Source organism: Acanthaster planci, linkage group LG21 (assembly GCF_054643075.1).
Source record: "Acanthaster planci isolate LZ-2023a linkage group LG21, COTS_SCS, whole genome shotgun sequence".
Taxonomy (NCBI): domain Eukaryota; kingdom Metazoa; phylum Echinodermata; class Asteroidea; order Valvatida; family Acanthasteridae; genus Acanthaster; species Acanthaster planci.
The window spans coordinates 4,628,558-4,652,411 of record NC_141797.1 but is presented as its reverse complement, the minus strand read 5'-3'; the positions used below and the strand labels follow the sequence as shown (position 1 = coordinate 4,652,411).

General features: G+C 42.1%; 2 protein-coding genes across 6 annotated transcripts in view; both read left to right on the top strand.

Moving 5' to 3' along the window:
• The window catches only part of baz1b (bromodomain adjacent to zinc finger domain 1B), an 81,696-nt gene that overhangs the window by 14,852 nt on the left and 42,990 nt on the right, over window positions 1-23,854 (top strand). For all 5 annotated transcript variants that reach the window (XM_087130997.1, XM_087130996.1, XM_087130995.1 and 2 more), the window contains 3 exons: window positions 2,909-2,979; window positions 4,872-5,037; window positions 13,671-14,663. In XM_087130997.1, the coding sequence (XP_086987123.1) occupies window positions 2,909-2,979; window positions 4,872-5,037; window positions 13,671-14,663 (1,230 nt within the window). The remainder of the gene's footprint in view (window positions 1-2,908; window positions 2,980-4,871; window positions 5,038-13,670; window positions 14,664-23,854) is intronic.
• On the top strand, window positions 12,299-13,444 carry LOC147795699 (uncharacterized). Its single transcript, XM_087131440.1, has 2 exons — window positions 12,299-12,641; window positions 12,911-13,444. Exons 1-2 carry the CDS (start codon window positions 12,299-12,301, stop codon window positions 13,141-13,143), a joined length of 576 nt encoding a protein of 191 aa, XP_086987566.1. The 3' UTR covers window positions 13,144-13,444.

The window sequence follows — 23,854 nt, the reverse complement described above, 5'->3', positions numbered from 1 at the left end:
CTAGAGCTACTAAATGCTAGGATGAGAAGTGCAGACTAGAGCTACTAAATGCTAGGATGAGAAGTGCAGACTAGAGCTACTAAATGCTAGGATGAGAAGTGCAGACGAGAGCTACTCAATGCTAGGATGAGAAGTGCAGACTAGAGCTACTCAATGCTAGGATGAGAAGTGCAGACTAGAGCTACTAAATGTTAGGATGAGAAATGCAGACTAGAGCTACTAAATGCTTGGATGAGAAGTGCAGACTAGAGCTACTAAATGCTAGGATGAGAAGTGCAGACTAGAGCTACTAAATGCTAGGATGAGAAGTGCAGACTAGAGCTACTAAATGCTAGGATGAGAAGTGCAGACTAGAGCTACTCAATGCTAGGATGAGAAGTGCAGACTAGAGCTACTAAATGCTAGGATGAGAAGTGCAGACTAGAGCTACTAAATGTTAGTATGAGAAGTGCAGACTAGAGCTACTAAATGCTAGGATGAGAAGTGCAGACTAGAGCTACTAAATGTTAGGATACAGTAGTGTATTGGGAAAAATGAGAAGTGCAGACTAGAGCTACTAAATGCTAGGACGAGAAGTGCAGACTAGAGCTACTAAATGCTAGGATGAGAAGTGCAGACTAGAGCTACTAAATGCTAGGATGAGAAGTGCAGACTAGAGCTACTAAATGCTAGGACGAGAAGTGCAGACTAGAGCTACTAAATGCTAGGATGAGAAGTGCAGACTAGAGCTACTAAATGTTAGGATACAGTAGTGTATTGGGAAAAATGAGAAGTGCAGACTAGAGCTACTAAATGCTAGGATGAGAAGTGCAGACTAAAGCTACTAAATGCTAGGATGAGAAGTGCAGACTAGAGCTACTAAATGCTAGGATGAGAAGTGCAGACTAGAGCTACTAAATGCTAGGATGAGAAGTGCAGACTAGAGCTACTAAATGCTAGGATGAGAAGTGCAGACTAGAGCTACTAAATGCTAGGATGAGAAGTGCAGACGAGAGCTACTCAATGCTAGGATGAGAAGTGCAGACTAGAGCTACTCAATGCTAGGATGAGAAGTGCAGACTAGAGCTACTAAATGTTAGGATGAGAAATGCAGACTAGAGCTACTAAATGCTTGGATGAGAAGTGCAGACTAGAGCTACTAAATGCTAGGATGAGAAGTGCAGACTAGAGCTACTAAATGCTAGGATGAGAAGTGCAGACTAGAGCTACTAAATGCTAGGATGAGAAGTGCAGACTAGAGCTACTAAATGTTAGGATGAGAATTGCAGACTAGAGCTACTAAATGTTAGGATACAGTAGTGTATTGGGAAAAATGAGAAGTGCAGACTAGAGCTACTAAATGCTAGGATGAGAAGTGCAGACTAGAGCTACTAAATGCTAGGATGAGAAGTGCAGACTAGAGCTACTAAATGTTAGGATACAGTAGTGTATTGGGAAAAATGAGAAGTGCAGACTAGAGCTACTAAATGCTAGGATGAGAAGTGCAGACTAGAGCTACTCAATGCTAGGATGAGAAGTGCAGACTAGAGCTACTAAATGCTAGGATGAGAAGTGCAGACTAGAGCTACTCAATGCTAGGATGAGAAGTGCAGACTAGAGCTACTAAATGCTAGGATGAGAAGTGCAGACTAGAGCTACTCAATGCTAGGATGAGAAGTGCAGACTAGAGCTACTCAATGCTAGGATGAGAAGTGCAGACTAGAGCTACTAAATGCTAGGATGAGAAGTGCAGACTAGAGCTACTCAATGCTAGGATACAGTAGTGTATTGGGAAAAACGAGAAGTGCAGACTAGAGCTACTCAATGCTAGGATGAGAAGTGCAGACTAGAGCTACTAAATGCTAGGATGAGAAGTGCAGACTAGAGCTACTCAATGCTAGGATGAGAAGTGCAGACTAGAGCTACTAAATGCTAGGATGAGAAGTGCAGACTAGAGCTACTAAATGCTAGGATGAGAAGTGCAGACTAGAGCTACTAAATGCTAGGATGAGAAGTGCAGACTAGAGCTACTAAATGCTAGGATGAGAAGTGCAGACTAGAGCTACTGAATGAAATTCTGTTTCTTGTTATGCTGAACATGATTGGTGAAAAGATGAAAGATCTGCCACATCAAGGTACACCATTGAAGTGGTTGATTTTTAACGTTACAAAAAAATCTTAGGTATCAACAACAAAAATAAGTTTAGTTGAATGATATAATTTGTCTGCAAAATATACACCTTGAGAAAAGCGGGAAAGTAATCACTGATAAATGTTGCCACTGCAGAGCAAGTAAAGTTTAAGATTACGTACACATTCTATGTAGGCCTATGTGTTTTGTGACTCCATGACTCACTGAATCCTGTTCACCCCTTCACGGCGGGATTATTTTGACCGCGATTGCTGGCTGTGGTATGCCCTGAATGGAGGGCTTTGTCCAGCAGCAGGCCCCATTGAACCAGCAGCTGCATGGTGAATAGACTGTATGTGTGGTATGCACGAATCCTCACACATTGTTGTGGTAGTAGCAGTCCTCCATAGCGAGGGAGTTAATAACTCAAATCTGAGCAACTCAAAATTTTATTTATTCTCCAAGGTTTGAGTTATCAGATGTAAGTGGCAACCACGAAAACATGACTGTGACACCAGCACCCGGTACATGTGTACTGGCTATGGCTTTTGTGACTGATTTTATCCTTCAAAGTTTGCCGTATAAGCGGCCCAGCATACAAGCCACAGAGACATTTTTCAAATTCAGTGTGAGAATCAATGTAAATGTATAAGCCACGGCTTTTATTCCAAAAATTACAGTAAGTGATACTGTTCAGAGAATAACTCTAAATTATTAATAAAAAGTTAAAACATAATTATTCAGGGTTCATAACGTACAAAGTATTTGAAAAGGTTTGCTGCCATTTGCTTTTGTCAGAACTTCAGGTACACAATTCGACTGTGTGATGAAGACAAGATCATCAGTTCTATCCCAAGTCATGAACTTACGTAAGTTAGATTATTCTCCTTCAATGTGGGTTTCTGGTTTTTTATTCACTGAATCTAACCAGCATCTGTTGAAAAATATTCATGAATTGTTGATCCAGACAGTCCTGTTGGCTGAGTAGCAGAGACATTAGCATGTTGTGAATCGTACTAAAGGAAACTTTGATATTTCTTCCAGACAGCACTGAGTGTTGATTATATTGTAAAGGGCAACAGTTGGTATTAAACATCTCCACAGATATGCCAAATTTTAACCCTTGGTTTTGCTCAAGTTGGAAGGTTTTAGTATTACAGGGCCCAGATTCTGCCATTAGGTTACTGATTAATGTTAAATACCACATTCTATTCAAATTACTTCTGTATGTGTATAAATGGACTGGTTCCTCCTTAACGAACCTATCAGGACAGGGCTTGACTCTACAGCCAATAAATCTCGTATGTACTTGTGGTGGGAAAAGAAATCAAATCTGGATTTTTGGTTATCCGGTTTAATTCTACAGTCCGGTTTTGAATTTTAAAACTGGTAATCCAAAAACAAAAACAAGCGACTAACATTTACCAAAACAATTATTGTCTTTGATCGATGCAGGAAAAAGAGGGTATTCCATTCGATAGGGTGAAACCACAACAGACTGGCTGCTTGTAAGCACAAACACACCGAATCCCCCTTTCCCATGTGTCCTAAATTCCAAATTATCCAATGTCACAACCACAGTTATGGGACTTTCAGAAACCAACAAAGTTAAGTTTAGCTACAGCTTAGTGCTCATCATGAGCAAGACCCTTTGCACACACACGGCTTTGACACGTGCCTGTGAAAAGCTCACATGTTATTACCAGTAGTTGTTCTATGCAAATGGGCAGTACAAGCATGAAGCTGAGAGGGCAGTAACATGAAAAGAGCTGTCAATCACAAGAATTAAAAGATGTGAGAATGAGCCAAAATTCACAAATTTTGCTGTCGGTGGTCGGTATGATGCTGACCAGAAACCGGAGATATTTTCTTTTGCCTAAGGGCATTCATTTCATGAGGTGGTGCTATGCAACACTGAAGGACCAATTATTTTCTCCCATGTACTTGGCCCCCACCCACTATTTCACATAAATGTGGTCATGAATGTTGGTCCCTAAAGTCACATTTACCCAAGATTTCCATCAGTGTTGCTTTGCTAGTACATTTTTGTAAATTTTTTTAAATGTAATGTTCAACATACTGCGAACAATGATTTCAATGTTGACGTTATTTTAGTTACAACCATGACACATCTGAACTATGCAAATTACATGTAAAAGACACTGTGATATGTTTTTGGGGAGTTCAAATAATACATGTATTTACCCACAAAGTCCACAGTTATTCGCGCAAATAGCCTGAGTAGCTGAGAGCACCATTAAAACAAAACACAATTGTAGAACCTGCTCCGACTGCCCTTAATGCTGGAAAAACTCCAAAATCGTTATGCAGCTTTCAAAAGGTCAACAAAAAAATTGGATAACCGGATAGTAGCTTATTAAAAATTTGGTTAACCGGTTTTAAAAATCTTTGATTTCTCCCACCACTAGCATGTATCCATAAATATAAAGACCAGAGGTGATAAAGCATTCTCCATTGTTAGACATTGTTAGTTGGGAGACAACTTTGTCGCTTTGGGAAAATGGTAAATGCGGTTCAGTTGAACTTTGCTATATGGCAATCATCATGATTTGGCTGATTTCAGTAGATTTTGGTAAAAATTTATTGTACTAGGTTGAAGCCATCACGTAGGCATAGTTGATTTTGCCAAAAAAGAGGAACTGTAAAAAAACTTTGGGGCCACTTTGTCTCTTTGTGGAAATGGTGACGATATATGAAAAGTTAATTTGAAATGGCTTTCCACTTCCCTCATCTCTCATAGTCATACTACTCCGCTACCCTCCTGGGATCTCATCAAGCTTTTTATCAGAGCCAATGCCATCCAGACTGGCTCTGCCTTCAATTCCCCGTGGATTGTCTCAGAAGACCTCTTCACAAAGTTCAACCTCGTCAATAAATATGATGACCTGAGCCTCAGTCCTTACAAGGTTAGAATTCTCCGCACTGAAAATGTCCAATTCATTTACCTATTGAGACCAATTCACTTACCCATTGGATCCAATTCACATACCAATTGGATCCAATTCACTAATAACCAATTCCAAAACCAATTGCTTTTGCTTGGAATCAATCGGAATCCAGTTGGGTTCAATTGGTTTGAATAGTAAGTTCGGACCTTTTCTCTGTTGACCAATTGACACCATTTGAATGCCAATTCACAATTCAATTGTAACCAACTGAAGAACCAGTTGAAACCATTTCAATGCCAATTCAAACCAATTGAGTCCCATTTGAAAAATCCATTTGATGGGGGGAAACAAGCTGAAAGCAAACGTATTGAAACCAGTTGCATCCCATTTGAAATCTGCAATTGATATGGGAAAACAAATGGGAGAGAAAACATACCAAATGAAACCAACTGAGCACCAGTTGACTGCAAATTGGACCCGATTCATTCCAATTAAATCCAATTTAAAGATCACTTTCTTTTGGATAGGCCATTTTTAGTAGGGCTCTCTGGTGCATTGTCTAATTAGTTTTCTTGAGAATCATATGTTGTTGCCAGTGACTTCGAGTGCTCTTTCCAGTTAAACTAGCTAATGAAACTTGTAGATTGCATGGAGTAGAATTATATTTCGCTCCAGTCATCAAGACTCACTTTGTATTATTGTTCTCCATATTGTACGTAAAATGGCCTGAACCACCCTTTGAGAAATAGGGAACATCCCATCATTGATAAAAATGCGAATAAGCCCCACCTACAGCCTACTGGATACACCCCAGACCCACTGAAGTGTGTCTTTGTTTTGTGTGGTACAGTCTGAAACAGTCGCGTGTAGTCCACACACCACTCTCCATACATTGTATATGCACTCATGCTTCAAATGTCGTCTAGCAAGAAAGTCCAGTAGTCCACGGCACAAATGACAGCAGTTCTTTAGGACTAATCCACCTCAAGTGCTTCTCATGTTTGGAGATACCAGTTTTTGGGTGGTTGTTGGTTTCGACCCCGCCGGGAAAAAGCTCCCGCCTTGCCTCGGGCAGGAATTCATCACACTCACCTGCGCGATCCACAGCCTGAAGCAGTGAATGACGTTGAAGCTGTGGCCTCTCCTTGCCACACACCCCACATACAGAATTGGCACCAACTTCTGCTTCGGTTACCCAGTCTTGTACTATTAGTGGTTCGTCACCACTATATCAAAGCTTAATTACATTTGGCCAGAACGGTGTATTAATTACGATATCAAACTGCTGTGACTCCGGGATTCTTTTAATGAAGGAGCATCCAAATCTATTACTTTTCAGCAGGGGCGGGAGGAGAAATAAATTGACCAGTGATTAGAAAATCTAAGTCTCTATCTAGTTTCCTTGCATTTCTTTGACTTTGCCTCAATTTCCGGATTTTGTTGGGTGCTTGATGTAGTCTTGTGCATTGTCTTGGGAAGCCCCGTTATCTGGTTAATAGGCATTGTCCCCGGCTCTTGGGCAAGCCTGTTATCTGGTGACCAGGCAGTGTCCTCGGCAGTGGTGGGTCTGAGCCCTTACGAGTTACTATTTCTGGCTTACCCCAGTAGTTGGGTGGAAAGTGGAGGAATAAGGGCCATGGTTATTGGACGCTGTCCTTGCTTGAAGTGGTCACAGGTTGGGTGCTGCTATACAGAAAGTACAACCTCGACTGGAGAATTTCAGCACTGTAAAATTCTGCCGAGCTGATGAAAGTTGGCGATCATCAAATGATCACAAGGAACTTGCAGACTCAGCTGAACCCTGGTCGCAGTCAGTATTCACCTCAACCTTTCCAAAATTCTCTCACTCACTTTCTCCCTGACCGTTTCCTGTCGATCTTGTCTGCACTCTACGAAAACCCCAAGGCCCGTTTTACACCTATAACCATTGGCCGGACAATACTGAGATTATATAACTCAACCCCCTTTGACAATACTGGACGACGCAAAGCGTAAACTATTATCTCGACATCCACAACTCCAATTGGTGGTGACTCATCTTCGCTGGATGAACAATGATTGGGTAAAACTTTGTATACGTCATTCATGGAGAGTAAACTATACAATGCAATATGTACACGTACAGCAAACCCGGTTGTGTTCGCTGGAACGTGATTGTGACAGGGTTTAACCTTGCCTTCGGTTCTCCTATCTCCGTCAGGCCCCCCCAGGCAATAATTTTCCAAAAGCCCCACCAGCCATTTTTTAATATACCTGCCATGTCTTCCGACACGAGAGGGCAGCATTCCAACATGGCTACTTCCATGCAACTGCCATTTTACGGTAGGTCGCCGTACATGTTTGGGTTTCCTGCCATCCAGCAGTGGATTCCTTCTCAACAACAGCAACTGCCGTTAGTTCCGTTGCCCAACGGCCCCTCCCAAGTCCGGTACCTTTGGACATGAACAGTAAGCCAATTCCGCAAATGTTGATTTGGATTCGGCATCCAACGTGGTCGATGATGGTTCCTGCATCCCAGAAAAAAAAGGCTTTTGCAACCCACACCGTAAGTCAGTTGGTACTTCAGTTACTGACAAAGTCTTGTCATGATGGGAGGATGATGATCAAACAAACTTGGCCACGAGGAAATAAAGGAAGAATTGGCCAACAATCTCATGCCAGCCAAGCAAGAGTTCTTCAAGGATCTGGAAATTCCCAGCCAGGTGAGATCTACATGTACCTTTAAAGGAGCTCATTCTTCCTTGGTTGCACAAGATGACTGACTGAAAGATGTCCATGGTCATCTCCTGAAATCAGTACTGCCTTAGGTTTTTGATGCCCTTGTTGATTTATCCTGCCCCAATAATGTTGACAAATCTATGGTTAAAAATCATGTCACCTCGGCTTTGATTCTTTTGGTTCTGCAAGTCAGAGCCTCGCCTTTGCTTGAGTCACTGAAGAGGAAAGCACCTTCCATGGAGTTTTTGGCGATCTGCGAAGCAAATGCGAGCCTGTGTAATACCAATTTCCATCTTCTGTCCATCTGTCGGGCCATCTGTCCATCCATTGGCCATCCTCAAATGTTGAGGTTTTTCTTTGCAGGTACATAGGTTTAAAAATGTGCCATTGAGTGCTTATTTGCTTCCTCTTGGAATTCTATCAGCAGTTAAATAGTCTCATATGGCATTGGTGCTTAAAACTTATGAATTTATACAATGTAATGAAAAAATTATAAAAGTTGAATGTTTACATTTGAGTTGTATTGTGTCCTTACCCTGTAGTACATGTACAGAGAGACAGCCAGAGTAGGAAGTGAAGGGAATGATGGGCAGGGGGTAGAGCAGGAGATGGATAGGATAATGGCGAGGGGACGGAGTAGGAAATGGATAGGATAATGGCGAGGGGACGGAGTAGGAAATGGATAGGATGATGGAAGGGGGCGGAGTAGGAAATGGATAGGATGATGGAGGGATGGGTGGGATATGAATGGAAAGATAAGGTGGATGTGGAGTTGGAAATACATGTAGATAGGATTAGAGGGGTTCAGAGTAGACATGGTAGATATGGGATGATGACGGGGGTAGAATTGTAGAGAAAAGGATGATGGGATTGGATACAAAGTACAAAAGTGTACTTAAGAGGAATTTTATTTAACATGTATGCACATCCATCAAATTCACAAATACACTGCTTATCCCCATGTAGGCATCCAGGTCTAGTCTGACTGTACTGGAGACACATTCTTTAGACATTCCTCTGTCCTGTAAAGAACTGTGAAGCTTTTGTATGTGTATCTCCCTCGTTGGTGGTCTTTGTTGGTTTACTTTGAAATGGCAGGCGCCTTTCAACACACAGTCTGCACACAGCACTAACTAGGTTTTTTCTTCTGGAGTGTAGATGTATCTTGTGCGTCTGTATTGTATTATGTCAACCAATCTTGTAAAAAAATTTTATGAAGCTTGGTTAGTATTTTCTTCAGGGTTCTCCCCAGGATGTTTCAAAACTTGTGGGGAATTTCCATCATGGTTTATCAACATTTTGCGAAGCCATGGCGTGGGGTTCGGGGCCTGCCCAAGGGCCCCGAAAATTTTTGGACTTTAGATGCTCTCAGCTGCTTTTTAGAGCATTTCCTGGGCCTTTTCTCAGGGAAAAAACATAAGAGATTCAATTTTTTTGTTGTTGTTGTAATTTTGGATATTTTAAAAACATGAAACAACATGTAGTGGCTGTATTAATCATTGATTTAAACACCCATTTATTCACTTTTAATTTTAATACATGCTTCAACCTTTGGTTTTTGCTCATCAGACCTTCCTTTGCTGGCGCCTTCCATGCACGTGCTGCAAATGGCTGCTTTGTCTGCCTTTGGGTTCCCTCAGCGCCGACTGCTGATGTTATTGGCTTAAAAAAAGAGCCTATCTTTGATTGAGTTTCTGCCATTGTACGCGAGACAAAAAGCCGTGAAATGGCAATGAGAAATGTTGTCCCTGTCGTAGATGCCATTAATACTAATACAGAGGGCTACAGCTGCCGCCATGAACAAAAACGTGTGTAGGGTCAATGTTGTAAGTTCTGTGAATGGTGTAGTATAAAATTTTAACCCTCGTAAATGCAGCCCCACTAGCGTATTGAGCACATGGCACAGAAATAACACACAAGCGTTCAGGTGCATGTACGCTGCCCATGACGGAAATTCAGATTTCATGCGACACTGGCCATGAGGAACATTCGGTGCCGATGTATATGTACGGTGTGCAGTGTGGCCGCCGATGCATGGTGCACAGTGCATGTACATGTACATGTACTATGTAGGCTACCTATAGTATGTACATGTACACGGAAAAATGCAGGACTATTAACTGCTTTTTCGTCTAGATTTTCCTTACATGCAATCTGCATTATGTAAGATAATTCTGAGCCATACTATCATAATTATATTGTGCGTATCGGGGATGAAAAAATGGGTATCGGCCTGTTTTTTTTGCGTATCGGGCAGAAATAATTGCGTATCGGGCCCGATACGCAAGTTTGTACTTGGGGAGAGCCCTGTTCTTGTTTAATTTAGTACCCATAAATTGGATGTCTCTTAACTTACGTGTAAGCTGTTATTACAGGAAAGAAATTCAAATTCATAACAAGCAGCGAGCCATGGTAGCTTTGCCATTCTCGTGCTTTGGAGGAAACCTTGTAAAAGACATAGAGGAGGCTGAGAGAGCCAGTAAGTTGGCAACTAAGGTCACAAAAGGGGCTTCTTCGTCAAGGCTTTCCTCCAGAGGAGGAAGGTTTTCTCATAGTACTTGGTGGTTAACAGGCAATTCCAAGGGTCACACTCTTTTCGCAGTGGGCACTCAGGTGGTGTTCTGTCCAGCTTTGGGAATTTCAAGCAGCCCAAAGCCACCCACACCAGTGAAGAAAGGTCAAGACAGTAGATTGTTTACCTCAGACAGGTGGTCGCATGTTTTTTGTTCGTCACTAGAGAACTCTCACTCTGGACTGTTGGGTTCCTCAGACTGTTCAAGTTCACAAAATAGATTTGCTTCAGCTGCCATTTCAGTCACCTGAAAGAGTACCGATCACTTGTTTCACTTCTTCAAATCAAGAGGAGATTAAAGATGCAGAAGCTGAGAAGTTGTTACAGAAAGGCGCTGTTGAACTGGAAGCGCGCGTGAGTGGATGGCCGATTTATTTCTTCCCTATATTTAATCCCCAGGAAGTCCTGCCTATAATAAACCTATAATGATCCTCTAAATGTGCTCATAGTTTATCACCACTTCAAGATGGAGGGAATAAAATTGGTAAAGGATCTGTTACATCAATGGGATTTTCTGGGGTCAACAGACCTGAAGAATGCATACTTCATGATACCAATTCACAAGGATCATCGCTAGTATCAGATATTCCAGTTTGCTTGCCTTCCATTCAGTCTATTCAGTGCTCCCAACATTCACAAAAGTCACAAAAGGAATTCATTGTTAACATGTATTTACATGTACATTGTACCTAGATGACATTGTGATTCTCGGCAAATCTTCTGATGAATGTGGGAGCAATTTGACGACAGCCAACCTTCTTCAGCAGCTAGGATTTGTAATAAATCATTACAAGTTGCAGTTTATTTCATCAGAACAGGTGCCATATCTCGGTTTCCTCATCAATTTCAGAAGCATGAGTCTGTCTTTGCCAGCAGAGAAAGTACATGTACTCAGTGTTATCAACCACTGCCAAGAAGTGTTAGAACTTGAACTTTTAACATTGCAGGATCTGGCGAAACAGTTTGGGTTTCTGTCATTGACCATCCAAGCGATTCCCCTCACCACTACTTTATTGTCACTTTCAACGGGACAAAAAACACAGCCCTTCATAGGCAACATTCCTCCAAGACTCAGGTGACTCTGTCACATGCATCTTGACTAGAACTGGAAACATGGGAACATTGCATCAAGTGCTGGAATGGTCAGGCTGTGCTGGACCCAGTTCCCGACATCACCATCCAAATAGATGCATCACTCCAAGATTGGGGTGTTTGTTTGGGAGAGAAACAACGCGGGGGCCGCTGGTCAATCCAGGAACAATCTCTACACATCAATCATCTGGAGTTGCTCTTTTTTTCATGCTCTTTGGTCATTGGTAAGCCATCACCAAAACTTATTCATTTGTCTCTGAGTTGACAATATGACAGCCCTATCATACATCAAGCACAAGGAGAGTACACATCCCCCAGAACTGTCCAACATAGCTGTAGAATTGTGGACATGGTACCTAGCAAGAAACATTTACTGGAGAATATCTGCCAGGGCCGGAGAATACAGCAGCAGACGAGTTATGTATCTTGGCTGTTCAACAATAGAACAGAATTTTGTTCGCAAAATTGGTTCAAGTGATGGGCATCCAGCTATCAGTTGATCTATTTGCATCACGTCTCAACAGTCAACTCCCAAAGTATGTGTCATGGTATCGGGATCCTCTGGCGTGGTGAGTAGATGCTTTCGCAATCAACCTGGGTGCATACATGTACCTGTTTCCTCCATTTACTGTTCTCCCATATGCTCTCATAAGATATCATTAGACAGGGCCACAGTTCTTCTCGTACCGCTTGTGTGGAAAACAGCTTTGGTGCTCTCGCTTACTGGAACTTGCTGTACGGTGTCTGGTCTTACTCTCCCATCAACCTGACATTCTGTCACTGTTTTACAACAGTCAGGGTCATCCAGTGGTGAAGACCTTACAATTACTGTAGCAGGGCGGATGCTATCATGCGATCCCTCTCAGCAAGAGGTTTTCAGATGGAGTTTCCTCGATCATGTTGTCCTCTTGGAGCCAGGGGACAAATGCTCAATTCAACTCTGTATGGAACAGCTGGTGTGTTCTGCGATGCATTAATTCAGTTCAAGCATCTTTAGCTGATATCCTTGAATTTCTTCTTAGTTTCTTGGATAAAGGTCAACAATATCGAACACTGAATGTTCAGCGATTAGCACTTTCATCCGCTTATGATCCCATTGATGGCGCTCCTGTTGGTCAACACACATTGATAACAAGATTTTTAAAAGTTGTCTTCAATGCCTGTCCTCCACAATCCGAGTACAGGGAAAAGGTCAACTTTGGACACAGGGACAGTTCTAAGGTATCTTCATTCCCTTCCTGCTAGCAGAAAGTTGCCTTTGCGCTGACTGACACTGAAATTGTACAATTACTTGAGCTACATGTAGTCACAGCGGGGCATGTTTGTCTCTTTCAGCATTTGATCTGTGATTTATGCAGAAGACTTCCAGTGGTAACACTTTTTCTCCAACTGTACCATCCAAATCTTTTACTGCATCTAAACCAGATTGTCAGATGGTTGCTGTACAAAGTTATTCACCCGACAGCAGACTTTGTGTTGTTAAAACACTTGATGAGTATCTTAAGTGAACAAAATCCCTCCGAGTCAAGGGAACGACAAAGGTGACAAGCTTGTTTTTGTCCTTTGTGAAGCCTTTCCTGGCTGTGGTGTCTTCAACCATTGCCAGATGGTTAAAAGCAGTTACGGCCTTGGCAGGTATAGATGTCTCCTGCTTTCAAGCTCATTCCAGCAGGAGTGCTGCTACTTCAGTTGCAGTTCGATCAGGGTTCTCCACAGCACAGGTTTTGCGAGCGGTTGAGTAGTCTGCTGCTAGCACATTCAGGAAATTCTACCACCATGATGTGGCCCCCTGAAGTATACAAACTGAGTCTTGACAACAAGGGCGATATATAATTTCCAATTATGTAAAGGTTCTCACCTGCCATGTAATTGGAATTATATGAGACCTAAGGAGGGGAGGCTCACTGTCCCTCCCAATGGTCTCAGAGATTTCTCTCTTTTACCCACCTATTTGAGCTTACCTCAGCCAGTTCCAATTACCTCTTGTCTTAACTACATGTACAAAGAGACATGCTTCAGTGAGTTTTAGGCTTATTAATTTGACTGAAGGTGGGGTGCATTTACATTTTTATCAATGAGGGGATGCTCCGTTTTTTTCAAAGGGTTGGTTCAGACTGTATTATGCAGGACAATAATACAAAATGAGTCTTTCCTGCTTAGGTCTCATATAATTCCAATTATATGGCAGGTGAGTACCTTTACATAATTGGAAATTTTATTGTATTTAAGGCATTGCTTGGATAAAATCTCTACTGTACTTTCCTTTCAGACCACCTATGAAACACCCAAAGTCCACAAAAGATCAGCCGAGGAAAGTCAGAGCACCACCAAATCCTCCAAAAAGCGGAAGTTGTCAGACCATTTCAACACTCCAAAGATGAAGCAGTCAACACTTCTGGACATGAGCTTCAAGTCAAAGTCAGCTCAGGTGGCCGGGCACCGGTCAGAGTCAGATGACCCTAATCAAATGCCCAGCCCAGAGAAAGTCCGCATGGACCACACTTACAGCTCCCCAATCGGCAAGTCTTTGCACAAGAATTCACCAAAACAATCTCCCAAAAAAGTGGTTGCCTCTAAGAAGGGTTCCCCTGAGGCAAAGAAGGCTCTTGGCAAAGCAACTTTGAAAAAAACCCAAAAGGAAGAAACATCTGCAAAGAAAAAGGACAATGCTGCCAAAGCCAGGGAAAAGAAGAGCACTCAGAAGTCTAAACCTGGCAGAGAGGAAGAAGCAAAAGCTAGAAAGACAAGGAAAACATCAATCAAGAAAAGCTCTATGGAAGATGAAGTTATTGATGTGGATATGATTCAGGATGGACCTTATATGGGTCAGAAAACCCCCTCAAAGAAGAAGCTGACTGACCACTTCAAAATGCTTCAAAGCAGCACTCCATCAGAGGATGAATTCAAAGTAACTCCCAAAAAGATTCCTTTATCAAAACAAGCAAAGAATAAGACCGCACCCACTAAATCCAAGACCAAAGCCCTTGCACAGGCCAAGAAGGAAAATGGAAAGAGAGCTGTCACTAAAGTTCCTAGAAAAGTTTCTTCAGGAACCCCAAAGAAAGTAATATCTCCTAAGAAGAAGACTACAGTTTCCCCAGTCAAGAAAACAAAACCTGTAAGGCATGAAACAAATACCAAGTCACCAGTCAAGTCGCCCAAGACAGGATCACCAAGGAAATCCTCTACCAAAATAGCCACGCCGAAGAAGACACCACAGAAGAGGGGGAGAACATCACCACTTAAAACACCAAAGTCTAAGGTGTGTAGAAATACTTTTATCTTGTTTTAGTTGACACAGACTCAAACTCTTCATTCCTTAACCTGAACTTGGTAACATAGTCCTAGCCTTGGGCACTTCCTCGAGGCCCTGATCTTTCAAAAACAATTTCAAGAGCTCATGGAAGATTCTGAAAGATTGAAAGGGAAGAGCCCCTACACCCATTACTACAATCAGTGCGCTCAATTACTTCCCTAGCATTTACCTGTGGTATTGTCCTACATGTATTGTAGGTTTTGGGGAACATATACAATTTGCGGTAATAAAAGAACAATCTTGGGTTTCTTGGGGTGCCCAACTAGTCATGCAAAATAAGATTTGTAACAAAACTTTGATTGACGAAAGTAACAGATACTATTTATAATGGCTTCAAGCCTTCAAATTTTTTTGCATGGCATTGGAGGATACTTGCCCTAGCGTGGAAAGACACATACAGTACATTGCGATTGAAAGTTAACACCAAAATGGGAAATTTTTTTCACATTTCTTCTCTTCCACGGGAATTCCTTTGCACTTCACAAATTATGAAAAAGTTTGCCAAAAGTGGGAAAATATTTTCACACCTTTTCACACAAGTGGGAAAAGATTTCTCACAATTTTCCCTACAAATGGGAAAATATTTTCACAGATTTTCCCACAATTGAGAAAAGATTTTCGCTCTTTTTCTCACAAGTCGGAAAAGATTTTCACAGATTTTCTCTGGTAGTGGGGGAATACATGTACATGTAATTTTGCAAGCTTTCTTCATTGAGTAGTATTTGTGCATGTACATGTAGACATCAGGAAGTTGTTCTCTGTGGTTTCAAACATGCGCATCTCTGAATATGGAAAAGGGAGGAAAATCAGTCTGAGAGAAAAGTTTTTCAATTCTCAGGAATATTCAGATTACTTGATGAACACAGCATTAAAATTTCAACGCAGTATATTTCTCAGTTTTGAGCAAAATACAATGCGAGAGGCGATATCAAAGCTGGCTGTGGTGGAGGTTGGAGACAAGCACTGAACACCGAACAGCTTAATTACTGTAGATTCCCGTTATAGCGCTCTCGTAAGTTAAATTAACCCACTTGGATGGATGCTCAACATATGCACCGCATATGTGCACATTTACATGTACATGTATCCACATGCCGTCATGTATGTGAATTACGTTTACCTGTATTGGCAGATGTATGTACCGTGATTTTGCAATAAATGCCTTGTATCCGGTTATCTCAACGTTTTCGTGACGCAGATCAAAAAATATTACCAAATCTCTTCAAAAACCGCCACGGGACCTCGTGCATGCCGCACCGCATCATGAAGCACACACTCATGACACTGCACCTACTGCAACTGCATGCCCATTCATGGACACTTCAATCGCTGACTTTTTTCAATGACCATGTGACCACAGAAAGTGACATGTCATCAGAAACCCAAGTGAAAACAGACCCAATATGTCACACCGAACACAATCGGCGAAAAGACGAGATTAGCTACATGAAGATACACGTACAATTTAAGCAGTTGATGTTATTTGTCGATCAAAAGAAACCTTTTGGTAACAAAACACTACATGTAGTATTTCATTATTGATTTTTGTGTGTGCCAAACTACACCACGAGAATAAATAAAAAGTGAGCAAATAACTCGACCCATGTCGCCACAGCAGAGCAAGTTAAGTTTGTTGTAATAGTAATACACACATTTCATGTGCTTCATGACTGCGGGACTCCCGTTTAATCACTCAACATCCGGACAACTTTTTAAACATTTATTCTCCGACATTGACAAGTGTTTATTTATGGTAATCCAAGAAAACAACTGTACCACGCGGGCGCGGCTCGACGTGGTGAGCACATCCCTACCGGTAGTTGTTGCTGCAAGCCATCTTACTTGTTTTGAACAGTTTACCAGATAAGATACTCATAATTGGCCATCCTCATCACAGTCGAAGTGAAAAGTTTCTGTCAGCACATCTGTACTTGACTCAGCAAATTCTGTACTGTACTTGTGATTTTTTTATTTAGGTTGTTTTAAGTAATATGTATGCATGTGTGGATCAATATTTCAAGTATCTTAATTTTCAGAATTTAAGCCACCTGGTGTATAAGGTGCAGCCCTTAAAAATTGGCAAATCAAGATTTAAAGTTGGCATATAAGCTGCACCGGCATATAAGCTGCTCTGCAGTGCTGATGATCCAACCATGACGGTGATTGTGCTGCGTGCTGAAACACCAATACAATATGTACAGTACATCAACTACCAGTGTACAATGTATGTGTGATCCTAATGAAGGTATAAAGCAAAATGTGAACGTGTGTCACCATAAAAAGTGAATTTTAAGTCCTCAAATTTAACATTTTTTGGCAGGCTGGATGGTAGTCCTGCATGGTGCACAAACTTGTGCCTTTTTTCCCAGCAGCTAGTAAGTTATGCAGTTGGGGACGTATCACTGTGAAAGCACAAACCCTGTTTTCAGGCAAGCCTGACTGCTGCTGCAGACCCATTCATGGACAATCCAATCGCTTTACTTTTTCCAATAACCACGTTACCACAGAAAGTGTTGTCATCAGAAAACCCAAGTGAAAAACAAACAATTCTGTGGCATGTCATGCTGAACACGATTGGTGAAAAGATGGAAGATCGGCTACACAAAGGTACACCACTGAAGCAGTGGATTTTTATTTAACGGTAGAAAGAAGTCTTTAGGTTACAACAGTAAAAAAAATCTTAGTAAGGATTATTCATCTGCAAAAGTACACCATGAGATTGAGTAAAAAGTAGGAAAATAATCACTTAAAAATGTTGCCATGGGGCAAGTGAAGTGTAAGATTACATATATATTTTATGTATGTGTTTCGTGACTCCATGACTCAGGGAATTCCATTAATAACTTGAAATCTGTACAACTTGATATTTTATTTGTTCTCCGAGATTCAAGTTTTTAGACGTAAATGGCAACCAACAAAAACATGACTGCATTACCTGCACGTGGTACCGGTATGCGTGGCCCGGGCGTGGCTTTTGTGACTGATTTTATTCAAAGTTTTCCATAGTATAAGCCGTAGAGCATGAGAATCAACATATAAACCGTGGCTTCCATTCCAAACATTACGGTAATATTCATTTTATTTTGTTCCCTTAATGTATTTTTCTCTTGTGTTCACCCTAACCAATTATCTTCTTTATAACATGGCATCATGGATGTAGATGTGACATCACCAAGTGTGATGTTAATCCATTAAAAAAAAGCGATCAGAAAAAATGAGAATGAGGAATAAAAATAAAAACAACACTTGTCTATTACCAGCACTCTGTTTCGGCAGGACAGATTCAAGGCCACCTGGAGACACTCCAGCTCTAAACACTGGCTCTACATTGACAATGCCCTGACCCACCAGTGTGACGTCAAATCTTACACGAGTGATGCCAAGTTCCCACTGTTACACCAACAACAGACTGGTTCACTGCAAAGTCACATTAACCTTCAAATTCCCTCCCAAGAACAAAAGACCCTCAGACCAAGAAGCTCAAGGTACCAGAGCCATGAAGGGGAACAGGATCCTCAGGTTCATTGATATCAGGGAGAAGCTGGACAAAGAGACAGAATTTGATGTAGACCCAGTCCAACAGTGGAAGTAACTCAAGAAAATACTGTCAGAGGCCTCAACTAAAGTCATTGGCTTCTCAACCAGGAAACATCAGCACCGGTTTGATGAGTCGGACATAGTTAGAAAGGAGCTTCTAGAAAGGAAATTACAAGAGAAGGCCTACATGTACATGTAGGCCTTGAGTGCAAGCGCGACCACAAAGGGGTTTCCCCAATATTCGCAAGAATACCAGTACCACCTCTAGTGCAGGCACATGCCCTCTGTCCCTTTTTGGGGTTGCCATATTGAACGAAGTTTTACCTGTGGCCGGCCCTAGATCCCGTGTGCTCGCGCGAGTGCGTGAAGTGTGCTCTGCGTGCTAGCATGTCATTACAAACAGCATGCACGGACCGTCCTCAGTACAGAGTGATTATCAAAATCGAGGACAAACTTACCGGAATCGACAACATAGATAAAAATAAACCAGGGCAGATCAAAGCAATTAAATTGGTGCAATGAATTATATGGATGGTATTAAGGCAGCACGCCACTTAAGTCGGCAAGCAGCTTATGTCAGCATTTTGAAGTCATTATTTTTTTTTAGTCAAGACTGATTGGCGACTTTGCTGGAGTTTACAAATTTATAAATACGTGATCCCTACTTTTTCTGGAGAACAGGTTTTCAAGCTTCTGGCACTTTGAGCCCTCCCGTAAGAAAACATCCTTTTAGCGCTTCTTTATACAATCGTGCGATCACGACAGCAGGATTTTGAGATATAGGCCTAGCGAATGGTCAAAACTTACTCACAACCACTTGCTGCCGGGTGCTTTTTTTAACCGTTATATGTGCTGCCAGGCAGTTTTTTAATATTTTCGTTTTTCAAAAATCTTCAAACATTCATGTCTTTTTTTCTGAATGCCTAAACCCCATAAAATGAGTGTTGCGTGGCGAGTCTAGCACTCACAAGCAACTTCCATTGACCCTTCGGTTTTGCAGCCATGCCGCCCGCTCTGTATAGAGCTCCCATTGTGTCGTGTTACATAAGGGCTCTTTCGGGGTCTTTCGGCATCCCTTTTCTGTTCGCCATAACAGTTCTGACAACGTTGAACTTGTGGTTGTGAAATCGTCGAAACAAATCGGGACTGCTGAAGGCCCTGTTGAGAGCAAGGTTGTAGCCCTTGCCGCTTCGGTCGTTCACCAGGTCCATCACCACTTGTGTAGTTGCTGGGAGGTCTCCTTTACATGTACATTGGCCGGTGTTGATTTTGAAGTTGTAGCAGTACCCGGCGGCACTCCCTGTGCTCTGGCACAACTTGTACATCTTGATGCCGAAGCGGGCCCTCTTTCTGGGGTTGTAGGTAGCGAAGCGGAGACGCCTGTAAAACTTCAACAGGGAGTCGTCGACAGAAATGTCCCGTCGAGGAACATAGACAGTGGCAAACTTCTAAGCAAGATGGTCGACGACTGGGTGCACTTTGAAGAGGCGGTCAGTGCAGTCCTCCGGCATGGCAGTGTTATTGTTGAATTTAAGGGACTGCAGGATGGCAAGGAAGCAATCTTGGGGCATGACAGACAGGAATAGGCTCATCTTCCATAGTGGGTTGGTGGACCAGAAGCTATGAAGGGTGGGGTTGCTTCGCAATGCCCGTCATTATGCAAAGGCCCAGAAAGGCCTTCAATTCTCTAGTGTTCAGATCAGTCCATGATCGCATGTGCGCCGATGTCGTAGCGGGCCTCTGCGCGGCATACCGGTTGGTCTCTTGCACTATCTTGTTGTAGAGAATGTCGTAAAAAAACAGCTCAAAGGCTTCACTGCAGGTCGAGCTGCGATGCAGGCAGGATCAATGGCACCAACATTACCGGTGAAGCCGTACTTCAGTGGTGTACTGTCTTCATCTGTCAACCGGAACGGTGCAGCACTGCTGCTGGTCGACGCGGCGGTATGTGTACGGGACTGTCTCTTGCGCTTGGCGTATACCGCCAAGGGTACATCACTGTCAATTTCTGTACTTGACTGTACTTGAGCAGGTGACGACAGTGATGAAGAAGACGAAGAACCTTCGTCTGAACTGAGATAAAACTCGCTTTCACTGAAAGAACCGGACTCTCTTTCGTCTTCAGTGCAGTGCAGCGATAATCCGCTGCGAGCGCCCGGCAGCGCAAACAATAGCGTTCTGCACAAACAATACACGGATTACCTCCGCTAATTTCAGCGCTCTGCACTGAGAGAATACGGGGATTGATTGCCAGTGCCCAGCAGTTGTCAGCAGCTTGTAATTTTATAACAGGCTTTTATAAGTTCGGTCACCTCGGCTATAAAATAAAGTAACCCATTATTGCCTAAGACGAATTTATGTACCTCCAATGATGGCCTAAACTTTTTAACTGACAGCACTAAACTTTTTAAGAAATGCCCAGCAACTTTTTTTTTTTTAGTAAAGTTCCAATTTCGGAGACCCCGGCCACGAATATGAGGTCTATGCCTCCGGTACCGGAGCCCCCGGCTGGAAGTGGTTAACACAATAAGCACTCGCCTGATTTTAGACTTAGTTGTGCAAATTTGCATTCAAAATACGCTGCTCACCGGTGCAGCGCTGATAATGATATCCAAGGCTGCATTTGCACGGTTACTCCCGATAACCGAAGTGTGGATGCGCGCGTGTCACACTCGGGTCAGGAGTATACTCCTCTGTGATGGGGTGCCTACTCTTGCTGACCCAAGGACCCTGCGCTCGGGATAGTACTCGAGTTAGCATGAGTGGCTCGCTCGAATGCAGCCCAAAAGATTGAACTCGGCCCCAATTCGGAATTGCACTGCATGCATTGGCTTACATGGTACACTCTCATTACACATACTGCTGGCTGCAAAGGGGGAAGGGCACGCTGGCCAAGGTGGCTGCGCGATGTGAGTTTTTTGGAAGGGCATCACGGCCAACTTAGAAGGACACGCGGTCCTTCCCCTTGAAGAAAATGGAAGTGTACAAGTTATGTGAACTCACGACTAACCATCCCCAGATGTACCTCGCCCATCTACATGCATCATTCATGGTGTAAACTCGTTAACATTCAGGTGAATTACTCACATGCGCTGCTTAAGCATACAATGTACCTGTACATTGTACATGTTGTACGTAAAACGCCAGGAAAGTCAAAGTGACGGTACCGTTGGGGTCAGATAAATCTGTGTTCTCCATTAAACTAGTCCCCCAAAACGTGTAGGAATCATTCCTATATATGAAATTTCAAGCAGTTTAAGTTTTTTCCCCACTACCAAACCTTTAAAGATTTTTAGTTTGGAACTTTGGACGTAAGTGTCGAAATGGTGATTCTCAAACGTGTCAAAAATTGCGTCGATCATTTGTATAAGAATAAAGCGTGGCTGCACTGTGCATGAGTTGGGTCCACAAGGGCAAAGAACCACTAAACCACATGCATATAAAATTTCTCAAAAATTCGCTTCGCTGCATTAGTGTATTGTCTCTTGTGAGAGCAGCGCAAACTCGAAATAAAGACATTAAAACATTGAATACATACACAGAATATATAAAAACGTGTTTGTGGATCAAATCTGCAGCTAAATCCCTTCTCTATTAATGTTTATTTGACATGTTTACGAACATCACACTCGACAACTGAAGGAAGCCCACAGCCCGATTCAGTGCGCGCACGCACGCAGCCCAGCCATAAACTGGTTCCTGTCATTCACCTTTGCAATCATAGCATTGTGTCGCGGTTCAGGCACCAGTCAGACGTAAGCCCCTGTGCTTTTCACCTCTGCAGAGTTGTTGATTGCATTGCAGAACAATTAGGGTTTCCTTCCAAAAAGTGGTAGTAAGTAGGCAGAGAAACAGAAGGAATATCACAAAAGTTAGTGACAAAATTTTTTATCTTAAAAAAAGCCTCATATTTCATTCACGATAGCATAAAAGTCCAACCATCCAAAAGTGAAACACACTGTGACATCATCCAAAATGAACCCCATGTTATGTTATGCAACCGCGAACATGGTTTTTTAATGGATAAATAAACAATGCAAATAATCGCGACAAGTTGCGAGTCTTTATTGATAGTCGCCACGACTACAGAAATTCACTAGTCACTCACACCTATTTTTGTCCCTGCATTAATTTCACAAACAACACAGAGAGCAGAACATGGGTCTCTTTGCCAGCTTCATACATGTAGACTTGAACCGTGCAAAGCCTCCAATACCGTGAGCCATGAGGGACTGTAGGAAATCCTTATATACCTTGTCTGCCTGCCCAAGTTCCTTACCATCCTTTGCCAGCTCCGTGAGGGCCATTTAAGGCAGTTAAGCTAGCCAACATCCTGTCAGAAAATGGACGGAATTCACAGAATCAACACTTTGAAATGGAAATGACTGCTTGTAATGGAACATGCAATTTTTTCACTAAGAATGGCTTCAAAAGTAAAGAAAACTTTCCGCAAAGAACCATAAATAGATGCCTACCAAACTCTTTTAAGATACTTGCTTTTAGTGAACAAAATTTAATTGGCTAGAAACATGCTAAACTGCAGCACATCACCAAATGTTTGGGTTTTCTGCGGCAGTACTGATACTTGCAAGAGCAGTGGCATCCGTGAGCTAGCCTCATGTGTGCAGCGGTGGCTGGCATGAGCACAGCGGCATGATACGGTACACACATTGGCCATTCACACGTGCACTCTTCTAGCATTGAGACAAGGCTAGTACAGCATGGCAAAACAATGAAACTGCAGCAGTAAAATAGAAGAAAATTACATATTTCTTGAATTAACCGAAAACTATTAAGCTTGGTGTACTATACATGTAGCTGAATGGGCCCCTGGAAGTGTTCCATGAAGAGCTAAGTTTTCAGTCACAAACATGCATTTTAAGGCTCGGATTTAATGTTGACTTTCTGAATTTTGGCGCACCACTGCCAAATAAAATGGCTGGTCGATGTCAAACTTTATTGTGATCAATGACAGTTGCATGCAAGACCTACTACAGGTGCACAAAGTCATGTACATGTATGTGACCACTTTACATGTACACTGTATGTTTTGAAATGTAATTTGATTTAATACATGAGGAGTGACACATGAATTGTTCGTTGATTAATCATAGCAAGATTTGATGATTGCTCCGGTGGGAAATCAAGGGGTGGGGGATGCTGTATTTCTTGTGTAGATTTTTTTAAATTATTACAGAAAATTGTTTTAAAAATTGGAACGTTGCAGAGTATATCCAAACAATGTTTGTTTCTTTTCTTCTTTTTTTTGGGGGGGGCTGTATGGTTGGTAAATGGTTTTCATGCAAAGTTTAATTAAAACTTGTCTTCTTTTTCATGCTTACGAAGGTCCCTTATAAAATGGAATTTGAATTTCTGAAGCAAAATTCGGGATTTGCCGAAATGGAAAATACACATTTTGAAACAAAAAATCATCGGCTCTAATCAGCAACATAAACCTTGCACTAGTGCAACTGGTGTTTGTATGTAACTTTGCTTATCAACATGCACCAGTACCTATGATTCTATTATTTTAATCAACCCCCTGACATTATGAAACATGTACATGTACTTCCACATCCAGCTCCAAAGGATGTTGAATT